Raw genomic sequence first — 13,878 nt, forward strand, 5'->3', positions numbered from 1 at the left:
CCTGGTGCAGGTTCTGGACCCTCTTAGACCCTCGTGCCCCTTCCCTCTCTTACCCTCACTGTTCTCCAGGATGTTGGGGGCGAACCCCCCCTCGTCGCCCACGTTGGTGGCGTCTTGGCCGTACTTCTCCTGGATCACTCCCCTCAACGTGTGGTACAGCTCTGACCCCACCCTCAGGGCCTCGCGGAAAGACTCCGCCCCAACAGGAAGGACCATAAACTCCTGCATGGCCAGCTTGTTGCAGCATGGGAGCCACCGTTAATGACATTGAAGGCCTTGGAGGGAATGATGGAGGGAGACGGAGGGTGAGATGAAGGGAGGTAAAGAGGAGAAGAGGGAGAGTGGCAGAGAATTATGGGGAAGATGAAGGGAGGAGGAAGAGAAGGAGAAAGAAAGAAGAGCGAGTGGAGGGAGGGAGGTGGAGACAAGGGTGGGAACATGAATAATTGTTGCCGAATAACCCCGTTGTAGCATTTCAAATCCTGCGTCTCTCTCCTAGTAGCAGAAGAAGAGTCAGTCTTACTGGTACTGGGAGCACCAGCTCTGTGTTTCCGGCCAGGTCAGCTATGTGACGGTACAGGGGGACTGCTTTCTCTGCAGCACCAGCCTTGCAGATGGCCAGAGATACCCCCAGGATTGAATTGGCCCCGAACTGGGCTGTGAAGGAGAGGACAGGGTATAACATTGTGTGTGTGTGTGTGTGTGTGGGGGTGTGTGTGTGTGTGTGTGTGTGTGTGTGTGTGTGTGTGTGTGAGGAGTATGAGTGACTCACACTTGTTCTCTGTGCCGTCCATTTCGATCATTGTGTTGTCCAACTGCTCCTGCTCCACCACACTGATGCCCTGCGACACAAACACACACAAACACACACTCTATGAGATAGAACAGTTATATACAGTTTAATAATACTGAGGCAATTACACCATCTCCATTGCTTGCAGTAGTCAAAATCATGATTAACCACACAAAAAGTGTCTGTGATTTCTATCATATAAACACCAAGCAGTAAACCTCTGTGTTGTAGTGTCTTAGAGCATTTTCTTACCGCCTGGCTGCATCCCAAGATTAATTCTCACACAAACATCTGCCCCCATAAATCTTTCTTTCTTCTGTTCTTATTTCATGTTATTCTCTCTTTCTCTCTCTCTCTCTCTCTCTCTCTCTCTCTCTCTCTCTCTCTCTCTCTTTTTCTCTCTCTCTCTCTCTCTCTCTTTTCTCTCTCTCTCTCTCTCTCTCTCTCTCTCTCTCTCTCTCTCTCTCTCTCTCTCTCTCTCTCTCTCTCTCTCTTTCCAGTTCCCTCTGCAGTGCAGCAGCACATACACACACAAACATTTGACTATAAATATTTCCTTTGTTCTTAGATCAACACCTTATAGGGCAGAACCATCTTCTTCCAATTAACTCAAAACAACCCCCAGATGGTGATCCCTCTTCTCAGTCCATCTCCACACATCCATTGATCTACTGTTATCGGGATGGGACATCCCATTCTCTCAGCTTTCAGCTCAACCATCCGGATGAGATAGCTATCTGCAGATCAATATGCACCCCCAAACCAAAACACTGTCTCACATTCATAGGGCAACACACAGACATACACACACACACACACTGAACTTACCGAAGCGATGAGGGCAGGTCCCAGAGTGTCATTTATGTGGCCGACGGCCTTGAGGACTCCTGGAGGATGGGGAGATGGATGGGAGGGGGTAGTCGATGAGAGGATGAAAATGGGTGGGGGGACGGGGAAGTATGAAGAGAGCATCTAACGAGTTCTGTAATCATGTTAACAGCAACACACATGCACACACACACACGCCCACGCACACAAAATACCCTTGCCCTTGTAGCGACTCTGGTCTCCATCCCTCAGCTCCAGAGCCTCATAAATGCCGGTAGAGGCTCCACTAGGAACTGCAGCCCTGAACAGCCCTGAGGTTGACAGGGGAGGGGGAGACAGGGCAGGGAAGAGAAGGGTGAGAGGAAGAGAGAGACATGTGGAAGAGGAGGGAGGGGGACAGCGAGGGAGGGGGACAGCGAGGGAGGGAGGGGGACAGCGAGGGAGGGAGGGAGGGAGGGAGGGAGGGAGGGAGGGAAAAAACGTGTTTAGAGAGATACATAAGGGAAGGGAGGACAGACGTGAATGTGAAAAAGCCAGAGAGAGAAAGAAGGAAAACCACCCTGGTGACTGAATGAGCATAATTCTGCAAATCACATCATCCTTTACAAACATAGGTACAGCTCGATGTAGCCGACAGGCTCTTGATTATTATTGATTGTTTTAAACCCATTTTCTTTTTTGGTTTTGAGAGACTCTGGGAGCAAAGAATCAAGGGTTTTACACAAAATATGTTGTTGTTTGAGGGGTTTAACTGTGGGCCTACTAAGGTCATATGAAGGTCATTGTTGTCTGTGTATACTGCATATGCAACCTTTAAGTGATGTTATATTCACTACAATTTCATTACAGAGAGATTAAAACATATGTTAAAAGTGTGATTAAAAGATAGAGGTAGTTTTGGATCTATGAACATTTCAGCGTATGTGTGTGTGTGTGTGTGCATGTCTGTGTGTGTGTGTGTGTGTGTGTGTGTATGTGGGTGTGTGCGTGTGTGTGTGTGTGTGTTGAGGGGAATCTATTTAGACAGGCATGCGGCAGGTCACCTTTCTCTGTTCGCAGGTCCACCTCCACTGTGGGGTTTCCCCGAGAGTCCAGGATCTCCCTGGCAACGATGCTCACAATCGACATCCTGGGGGAGAGAGATGGAAAGAGATAGAAAGGCAGAGATAGAAAGGCAGAGAAAGAGGGAGAGATTGACATAGAGATCGGAATCAGCTCAAGGCTCAAGATAACGTCTTTTTATATTTGTACATAAAGAGTTGAGGTCCGTGTTAGAAAACAACCAGGTTGCAGTTGACCCACGCACACCTGATCCGTACGGCCTGGTGTCCGCTTTCTGGAAGACCCAGCACGTCTTTCTCTAAACTGTCTGTCCACACTGGGCACAGGCTAACCCTTCCAGCACATCAGGCTGACCTCATCACAACACATTACAGCTACTGTTCTACGACCTTTTTCAAGTGGTTGCTAGGTCCAGTTTCCAAATCTAGTCGCAAGGTGTGGGGACACGCAGCGTCCATCAACGCCATCGGTCGAGACTGTCCAAACTGTCAGAGCCCAGTCCATCTGGTCAAGACCTTACTCACAATTCCCTTGAGCCTTAATCAAGGTTTTCCTATCCCATCGTTATACCAATCCAGTTGATAAAGCCTTTCTTCCCCAATCTGAAGTTACACAAATAGAATGGTATCTGTGAAGTAACTCAATAGATTCTGTATCACTGTCGTCTTGAGGTTGTATAAATAAATAAATAAGCTTTCGGTCTCATCCCTGAGTGACAGGGAGAGAACCAGTTTTACATCTGCAGTGCCCTCCTCCGTTCTCCTCACCTCAAACGCTTGTCATGTACAGCAGGTCCTCAAATACATATCTCTCAACATGGGGACAGAGGTAGGTACTTCTGTGGTCCCTGTATCTATAGATGACTTGTTTGCTCTGATGTCACGTAGCATTTATAAAAGGCAGCCGTGCGTTTAATTGTATCTCCCCCACACAGACACTCACACACGCAGCGAGCATCAGAACGTGCTTTGAGGACACCCGTGTTGCCGCCACACCTTTGGTAGACTGCAGCGCTCAGCACAAATAAGGAGCAAGCGTAAGAGGGGAGGAGGGAGAAAGAGGGAAAGAGGGAGAAGGTGGGGTGGAGGTTGCAGAGCGAGCCATGATGGGGAGAAAAAAAAATAGATAAATAATTAAATGTTCTCTTTTGGCTGAGGAAAAGAGGAGGATGAAAGATGGAGGGACAGGAGGAGAAAAATTGGAACGTTGGAGTGGAAAGGAGAGCAGGCACCCTTAGAGAGAAAAAGGAAGAGGGCACATTTTAGCAGGACTGGCACAGATTGGACACACGCTGACACACACACACACACACACACAGCTGAGGCAGCATCAAAATACTCACACTCTGCACAATACTGGATAGTATACTGATACACTATATGCAGACTGTCACACATAAACATATACACACATACACATTTACAGTGTATGAATGGACATACATTCAGTAGGAAGCCTAAAAGCTCTGACACACCAATGTAACACCTCACACATGTGCCATAGCATTGTCATTACACTTTCCTACATATAACACACACACTCACACACAAACGGTAGCTGCAACATCTCCCCCACCCACACACATCAACCCCCGAGCTTCCCTGTCCAAATCAATACAAGAGGTTTTGGACAAACCAAACATGGGTAAATAGACTCAGTTGTATGAATGAGAAAAGAGTGGGATGAGAGAAAGAGAGAGAGGAAGATGACAGGAGAGAGGATTTTCATCCTTACCTTCTGTCTGTGTGTTTCTACTACAGGGCAAGCGAGAAAATGCTGGCAATGGAGAGAGCGAGACGGAGGGAGATAAACTGAGGGGGGGGGGGGGACCGAGGGAGAGAGAGAGGGAGCGCTGAGAGGAGGAAAACAGAGGGAGGGGGTAAAACGTGTGACAGGAGGGGGAGGGGATGGAGACATGACTCACAGGAAGATGTTGAGAGAGGAGGGGAAAAAAGGAGAGATGGGAGGAGAAAAAGGAGGTTGGGGACTGATTAATTAGGAGGAACTATGGATGGAGGAGAAATGTTGGGGAGAAAACGATAGGGTGCTGCATCTAAGCTGCACATTAGGGGTAAAAATAGACAGAGGAAGAAAAAGAGTCTGTCTGTTCTATTCCTCCTTCTCATTCTCCCCTTCTTCCTTCTCTCTCTCTCTCTCTCTATCTCTATCTCGCTCTATCTGTTTCTCTCTCGTGGTGCCATAGAGGTAGAGTTGTGCATGTGTAGGGCAGGCTTGCGTGTACAGTTACATAATCTATGCTACAGAACACTAGTACAGCAGCAGGAAGGCAGTCTGTACGAAGAAGAACCACACAGATACAGCACATTACAACGCACACACACATCCATGTTGCCCAAACACAAATAATGCACTTGGAATCCATTTACCGGAAGTCTTACATTTCTCTGTGGAATATCCGTCACCACGTTCAGGGACATCGACTTCAAATCTTTGTCCAGACCAAATATAAATATGACTGTAGTCTGTTTTATTGTGTTTCTATTAATGAATCATTGTGCACTTTCGGTTCCTATGAAACAACATGAAATGTTGAAGCTTGCTGGGGGCACAGTGTTAAAGGCCCATTTGACATACATACAAATGGACAGGTTATGTGAGAGTGTGAGCGTTTGTATTTGTGTGTGTGTGTGTGTGTGTGTGTGGTTAAACAGGGCATGCCTAGATAAAAAACTTTTAGAGATAATCTATGATTAAAACGGTTGATTTTAATGGGATTATGTTTTAAATACAAACAACACCACGTCCTTGACATCCATTTTATAGTTTGCCATGGGTAAAGAGAGGAAGAAAGAGGGAAAGTGGGGAAAATAGAGAGAAAGAGAGGGTTTTGGCAATTAGCTCATTTTCTGGTAGGTCACATCTGAAGGTCACTTGACCTTTTTGTCAACAAGCTCTTCTCCAATACTTCTCCCAATCTGGGCAGTTCCAGCCAATCAGACCGACAGCCTTGACTGCCTAACAGCAATGATAACAGCAATGACATTTGACTGCTCTCGGCCTCCGTCCAACTACTATTTTGAACATGCAAGATTGACAAGTGGCCCTCCTTCTAGTCACCAGACTGGTTCCCCAGTCTCTGTTCTAGCCTACACAGCTGCTCCTATCTTCCCCTCCTGGCCTGGATGTGTGTGTGTGTGTGTGTGTGTGTGTGTGTGTGTGTGTGTGCTTGTGTAGGCCATTGAACAGAGAGACACTGTGACAGCTACAAAGTCTGGCCTCCGCTCTTCGGGGTTGGATTTGGGATAAAAAGAGACAGAGACAAATGGGGAGAGAGAGAAAGGGAAAAAGAGAAAACTAAAGTAGGGAGACAAGGATGCAACAAACAGGGTGATATTTACAGCAGCAGGAACTTGGTATCCCATCCTGCAGGGATGACTGTTGGCATGTTCATCTTTGTAATTATCCCAGCTAAAATATACCATTTGATTAAAATAATACTAATTTCATGTGTTTGTCATGCATAACATTCCAAAGGCTTCGAAACCAAAGTAAAAAGGAATGGATGTCATTCTTAATTGCAGACCTACTGCTTGACATTTGCTTACTTTCCACACCCCTCTATCCTTGACAAACAAAGATTGCTCTGATTGTGACATTAATTATATGATTGGCTTGCAAAATGCAAAGAGGTTTTTGAGGGAAAGATGTTGCACTCTCTGTACTCCAGTGCCATCTTGTGGCCATGTTAATTATCCCTCAATCTTGGCCATGTAAACTCGACATCTTCCTGTAAAACAAGCACTGTGTAATCTACACTGTGATGCCTATGGAAATCAGGGGCCACTGAGAAAGTACATAACGTAACCATCCTCTAGGACTTGGTAGATCATTTCCTCTCACTGCACTCACAATGAAACTAATCTAACTCCATACTGGTGAATGTCTCAAATGTCTCTTGAAAAATGTATCCTGCAATGCTGGCTTCGTTCTTTTACTCTACAAACCAGGCCTAGACTTTCTCTGAACAAACAGCTCTGAATCTTCATGCTAAAACAGATTATTCCCTCAAACTCCTCTCCTGTGGGATAAAGGTAATTGTGCTAATTCTCTTGCTATAAGTGTGGCTCATCACAGCCACCACCTGTCTCAATGTCAAGACCCCCAACTTTCATATACTCTGGTAGTTGTCTGGAGCAATGAATGACTAGGTTTATACTTAAATTAATTTTAAATTAATTAATTATTTTTACAAATATAACCAAACACGTTGATTATAAATATAATATTTGACCTAGGTGTACGTGTTTTAATTGGTCTCAAAATATTTCCGTCCTATGGGTCCATTGGGCTGAACTCCGTGGCACGCCTCTTTTATGTGATTTGATTTCCAGTCAGAAAACCCCGGACGTATAGGCTACGCCCGTGGTAGACTGTGACAAGGTAAGAAGAAACTTATGTCTGTCTGGGATTTGCCAAATAAGTAGTGAAATCTATACATTAAAAGTGTGTTCCATTTGTTACAAATTATTTGTAGTATATTGATACGATTTTCTTTTTACAAAAAAGCTGTTCACTAAACTGTCAACAACTGGCTATCTCAGCTAGCTCTAGCCCTCGCTAGCTCTAACTATCTTGACAGGCAGATATCTCGTTAGCATAGCTAGTAGCGACACAATCTTGTAAACTAGCTACATGTTTCGCTTGTTTTTTCGCTAATTGGATGGCCAAGCTGTTCGTGGGGTTTTGATATCAAAATTGGCAACGCCCATTATCTAAATTATTATAAGAGTTGTTTTGATATCATGTTATCGAGGACAATACATATAGAGGAAATGTCATGGAGGCCTTCTTATTAGCCGCTAGATTAGAGAGCTAGCAGTCAGCTAGCCAGTAGCCAGCTGTGCTCTATACTTACTGGTAGTAAAACGTACGCTAGCTAGCTAGGCTCAAGTATTTTCAGCATTCCAGCAGTTGTATGCCATTTGTGTTAATATCATAACCAACAAAGATAAATTATCAAGGTTTTACTGTGACTGTCGCCTTAAATTCTACCAAGTATGCAGATATACTTTGATAGCTAGCCACCAAATGCCTTGTTCACCAGTTTTTACGCGGAAGTGGCTTGACAGTTTCCTTTCAAACTTCTTACCCCTATAGACGGACATGAAAGCAGAATTTAAATTCAAATAATTTGAGTACTATTTCAAAACAATATTTTTAGGGTTTTTGGACAATCTGTTGATGTTGCAGGCCTTGTATATTCTTAAATAGACAAGGTATTTGTGTTAGCTAATCATATCAGGCACAGTCATACAGATGACTTTGTCCAAAGACCATTCATATCATGGTCCTTCTATTTACCAATATAACAGGTATGCGTGTTACTCATCGTTCTGCTGGTCACAGTGTTCTTCTGTCTTGTAAACACTGCCTTACACTCACCCCTTGTTTGGACTGTCTGACAGCCTATTGTCCACTCCTCACAGACACACACCACACACACAGACGCCACACACAAACGTCAGCTATGAAGACGCATGGCATTCTTACCTCATGTGATTCACAGACTGGCCAGTGGGTCAACGGCCAGTTGCGGGTCAAACACTGGGGATTGTGGCGTTGCCCCCCTTTCTCTCTATCCTAACTCTCCCAAGCACTTACGCAAGCACTCTGTCAACCAGGCTTTCTCTGAGGCCATTCTACCATGTATAGCCCCACATGAAGCAACATAAGTGACTTATTTCTACATGAAGCATCATAGGGGTATAAACACAGCTATCTACAATAACCAATCTTACTTCCCTCCCCTCTCTGCCTCTGTTCTCCTCCAGATGCAGACCATCAAGTGTGTGGTGGTGGGTGACGGTGCCGTGGGGAAGACCTGCCTGTTGATCTCTTACACAACCAACAAGTTCCCTTCCGAATATGTCCCCACGGTGAGTGGCATGCTGGGCTAGCAGCTCGGAGTGCCTGGGGTCCTCAATGTGTGGATGGGGGTGGAAGTGTGTGTGTGTGTGTGTGGGTGGGTGGGTATAGTCTAAAGTTTCCATTTTGTATGCCAATTATTCCCGTTTTTTTGTGTGTGGTTTAAGCTAGAATAACCAACCAGTTACCCCATCATCCAACAGGCCACGATGCAGCCTGTAGCATATTGTTCAGTCCTTTCTTTTCCGTGTCTTATGTATTTTGGTGTTCATGCCAGGGATGCGTTATGACCCCACATTTGTATATCTGTCCAAACACATCATCATCATTAGCTAACACCTGAAGTGTATGTGCATGCCCCTGCCTCGCCTTTCTCTCATGCCCCAACATGTCTCCATGTCTATGTCTGAACTTGAACTGCCCCTACTCCCACCCTTCTTGTCCTTTTAAGCCAATCAGGAGCCCCTTTTCCTAGGTAGAAAAAGTGATCCGCTAGCATTAGTTGTGTTACAGAGACCTAGGGCCGTGTCCCAGTAGTCTAGTGTCTTCCTTCCTTCAGCCCCTCTTCTCCTATTCTTCCATCTATTCATATCTGTCCCTGTTCTGACAACGCAGCTTATTAGAGGAAGGAGGGAAGTAGCCTGTCCATTTATGTTATATAGGACTGAGAAATGGAAGGAGTGAGAGCAAGGAGACCACTTCAGACAATTGAGATGCAGCCCAAATTGTTTATATTTTATGGGGGCTTCAGAATCATAGAGGACAGGAAAGGAAGGGAGTGGTCAGGGGGCAGTGAGCAAGGGAGGAAGGAAGGAAGGAAGGTAGAGGAGTGTGTGTCCACTGTTCAGGGAGGGAGGGGGACTGACTGACTGACGTGGTATGACCCTGGAATGCTGTCGGCAATCTTCCTCTCTGGATAAACACGGTCCCACACACAAACACAGCCTCACAGGAAGGGGCCAGAAAGGCAGTAGTTTCTGGACAGTGGTGTACCTGAGTCAAACGCATTAGTTAGCTGGAAAGGCAGCTAGCCTGGTTGAGAGTCAACAATAAACTCATAGGTTAAAACACTGTCACACATTTAGCATATTTAGTGTGTCGAGTTCAGGTCTGTGAATAACCAATAAGGGCGGCCTAGTTTGATGACCTAAATCAAGATGTTTTACCTCAACCTGTATCATATCGACACTAACGGTTCTGTCAGGCATATTACAACATTCAGAATAAATTCTATAGCTATGACATCAGCAGGTAATACAGCTGAGTCAAGTGGGGGGGGGGGGGGGGGGGGCAACTAGCCTTTAATGCTGTGTTGGAGATTCTGTCAGCAGCTAGGCTCATTTGTCAAAGCGGCCCCCTGTGGCTTCCTGCCTCCCCAGCCCTGACTCCAGGCTGCCGGGGTCTGTGTCGGTGTGGATGGAGAGAACAGGGAAATAGTCCTTGAGCACCTACGGGAAACGGAGAGCTTGGAATGAAGTGGAACTGGCCGTGTCAACACATGTAGATTAAAACACTCATATAAACACTACTCATTATGTTTGTCTTTTTTGCGCTCTCTCTCTCTCTCTCTCTCTCTCTCTCTCTCTCTCTCTCTCTCTCTCTCTCTCTCTCTCTCTCTCCTCCCAGGTGTTTGATAACTATGCAGTGACAGTGATGATTGGAGGAGAGCCCTACACCCTGGGTCTGTTTGACACAGCGGGTAAAGATGGCTGCCGTTCTGCACTAGTGTCTGCCCATTGAGCCCAACTGTCCTGAAAGATGCCGAAACCAATATGATAAAGAATATCATTGAAGCTCATTCATATTTACTGCATCCCTCAGGTCAGGAGGACTATGACAGGCTGCGTCCTCTCAGCTACCCACAGACCGACGTCTTCCTGGTGTGCTTTTCCGTTGTGTCACCTTCTTCGTTCGAGAATGTCCGTGAGAAGGTGCGTGTGTCCGCCCATTTCTGTGGAACGTGTTCAGTCTCTGATGTGAGTGTTGCGTATCGCTGACCAATCTTCTTTTCCTGGTCCTCCACCTGTTCCCCCACCTGCTCCCCGCACTTCCTCTTGCTTCCCTTACTGCCGGTGCAGTGGGTCCCGGAGATCTCTCATCACTGTCCCCGCACCCCCTTCCTGCTGGTGGGCACCCAGATGGACCTGAGGGACGACAACAACACGGTGGAGAAGCTGGCCAAGAACAAGCAGAGGCCCCTGGCCCCTGAGAGTGGGGACAAGCTGGCTAGGGACCTGCGTGCCGTCAAATACGTGGAGTGCTCCGCCCTCACCCAGGTAAAGGGGAAAAGAGGGAGCGGGTCTGTTGTCTTACATATTTGAGGAAAATGGCACAAGATTATCAATGAAATTCTCAGCAACTATGATATCAGTCTCCCCCCCCCCCCCTTCTTTGTATCTCCCCCCTCCTTTTTCAGAGAGGTCTGAAGAACGTGTTTGACGAGGCTATCCTGGCGGCCCTCGAGCCTCCGGAGACTAAGCCCAAGAAGCGCTGCATGCTGTTATAGAGCCGAGGGGAGAGGTGAGGGCGGGCCACGTGGGCATAGGGACAGACCCAAAATCTGGGAAGAGGGAGGGAGGGTGGGAGCAAAAGAGGACGAGCGAGACACTCGTTTAAATAGTGCCTTCAGTAGATGACAGAGGGGATATGTGGTTTTAGGTGTGAGGGGTTGACAACAAGCAATGTCTAGATACAGACAGACCTGGTGTGTGCTCTCTGCATCGCTGGCTTCAGTAACACAGCTGATCAAATCTCTGTACCAGTACCTAGAAGAGACTAGCAATAGTAACGAGATGTCCATATTCTCTGTTGCCTTAAAAGTTACACACACAAAAAGTTTCGAGAGATTGTGGGAGGAATAGTGCAGCGTAGCGTGCTTATTTTCTGTTTGATAAATCCTTAACTGACTGGAGAGAAAAAATGCTTCAACCAACACAGTCTAAATTCACACACACACACACACACACACACACACACACACACACACTCTCACACTTTCAGACTAGTGCTATTTCTGCTGCATATCTGTCTTAGTTGACACCACCAACATTGCAGCCTCCAGTACCTGCTTCTGAGAGGCAATCTTATATTTCTGCCGAGATCAACAACTCTTCTTCTCCTGTCTGCCTTTGCCTTTACTCCACTGGAACCTCAAGTGCTTTTAACTTCCTCTTGGTTGACTGCTGCCCCCTTCAGATGTTAACATGAACTGAGTTTTCCACTTTTGGCCTTTCCTTTTGGAGATTATAGTGTATTAATGATTATATTATGAGTATTATATTTTTCCTTACTCTTTGTTTTGGAGGGGATGTTGCAGTGGTAAGCTGTTTTGGCATATGAGGTTTCTCTTCTTTTTTTCTTTTTTTTTTTATATATTTTTTTATTATTATTTGATGGATGTGTGCCAATGGTTTTAGTGTCATTTGGTCTGGTTTCATTTGACATAACAAATCATGAAAAGCCTTGTAATACCTACTACCGTGCTGGTAGTGATCAGTAGTAATAACAGCAAAAGCAATAACGGTTGACAAATAACAAACATAGCTCTGTCGAAACTGCCTCATACGATTGTTGTTGAATCGGGTGATTTGAAATAATAAAAAAAGTACTTGAACCTCTTGAACTTGTTTTGGATTTGAATTGTCTGTGAAAGTAATATGCATAATTTATTTTATTATATAGTAGCGTGTATGATATATTGTAGTCTTGGAGCCAGGAAGGCCGCTGTCGTACCTGCTCCTCACTATAGGCTCCTGGAAACCCCTATGTGGCTGAAATGAAACCCAACAGTTTTGTTTCCAGTGAAATTTAAAGATCAAAACGTAGTCTATAGGCTTAGAAGATTAGATACATTTTTTTGTTGTAAAGAGTTGCATGTTGCAATATGAGTAATTTTGAAAAACATTGGAAATGGCTTTGATTTTAGTGGCTATGACAGTCAAAACCATGGAGGTGATGAAGAAAGCTGACCTGAAAGCTAAGCCCATGTGCAACATGGAGGCCCTCTTAGCGCTGGGGCAGCAGCGTGGCATAGAGCGGGAAGATGTTATGGATCATGACTTTGGCCCTATTCCACCATCACTCATTGACAAATCGTTTTTTTTTTATTGAAAACATTTTGTTTGTTCACACCATGTGTTTCGTAGGCTAAGTGAGGACACTGACACAGTCATCCTGTTCGTGTAGTGTGGGCTGACCAATGGGCTTGGAAGGCTGACGTTCAATCAGCAGTGCAAATGCTGTCCATCCTGGACATAAAAGCCACCGTCAGAGTGTTGGGTGACAAATATTAGGGTCTTCTTCTACCCCGGTGGAAAAGGCATCTGCGCTGGAAGTACTCCAGTGAAGTACCATACCTGGTCTCCGTGCAGTGCTTGGGGAACTTGATGCCACTCAAGTCAATGAATAACTCACTACCAGATCTGCAGATGGAGGAAAAAGCCACCTGAACTTAAGAGCTTTCTCCAATTGATATGCATGACACGCATGGCAGCAGCCAAAGAATTGCCGTGCTACAAGTTTCAGTTGCACTGACTATTACAAGTGAAGGAGGTGAGGTCCGCTGCTGCAAACCCATTCACAATACATGAAGAGGAGGAGGCTGAGGAGAGAGGTGATGAAGAGGGTGAAGGCCATAGTGTGAAGTTGTGGTTGTTGTTCTCAATGACCTTATTGCTGTTTCCTATATTCAGTGTTTGTTACCATCTACAGTACATGTTTTTACCTTGCAAATGAAAAAAACATTTTAGTAATGAATTTGCTAATAAGGGCATGATAAATAGGCTAGAATTTTTTCTTATATGTTATACACACAATGCCGTACGTAACCGTTAAAGCAAACTTTCCCTTGGAAGTCTGTGATCATTTTAGAATTTCTTCTTTTTCGTAACAATGAGCTAATTCTGAAAAAAAATTACAACATGCAATTCTTTTTAAGCAACCAATTTGAAATTTGTCCCTTGGGCCAGATGACATTTCAATCGTAAAAGTTCAAAAGGAAAACCATTACTAGGTTCAAGACATTTCCAGTAGACTACTAGGGGGCAGTGTTTCATATGTTTTGAAAGGACCCATGCAAATGGCCCACATTCAGCTCCAAGGCCCATTTTGATTGGCAATCTAAAATGGATCTTGTCTCAACCCAGAGTGACATGTCGCTGTAAAGAACCTAAACCAACTGGCTTCCTTCCACAGCGGTGTGTGGCTCTCAGCTGACTTCTGGAATGGACCTAACCATGAAAGGCTGTGACCCTGGGCCTCTGTCAAGGCCCCCTAGAAGGTGGCCGTGCTAGAAAGAGTTTATTTTTTTT

The 13,878-nt window shown here is 45.4% G+C and overlaps 1 protein-coding gene and 1 pseudogene across 1 annotated transcript; one reads left to right on the top strand and one right to left on the bottom strand.

The window, feature by feature from the left end:
* The window catches only part of LOC134006951 (gamma-enolase-like), a 5,743-nt pseudogene extending 2,131 nt beyond the window's left edge, over positions 1-3,612 (bottom strand).
* A 3,378-nt stretch (positions 3,613-6,990) lies between these two features.
* On the top strand, positions 6,991-12,191 carry LOC134040620 (cell division control protein 42 homolog). Its single transcript, XM_062486606.1, has 6 exons — positions 6,991-7,084; positions 8,476-8,580; positions 10,196-10,268; positions 10,391-10,500; positions 10,648-10,845; positions 10,986-12,191. Exons 2-6 carry the CDS (start codon positions 8,476-8,478, stop codon positions 11,073-11,075), a joined length of 576 nt encoding a protein of 191 aa, XP_062342590.1. The 5' UTR covers positions 6,991-7,084; the 3' UTR covers positions 11,076-12,191.
* Positions 12,192-13,878: the final 1,687 nt, after the last annotated feature.

The sequence above is a fragment of the Osmerus eperlanus genome, chromosome 20, assembly GCF_963692335.1.
Source record: "Osmerus eperlanus chromosome 20, fOsmEpe2.1, whole genome shotgun sequence".
NCBI lineage: Eukaryota > Metazoa > Chordata > Actinopteri > Osmeriformes > Osmeridae > Osmerus > Osmerus eperlanus.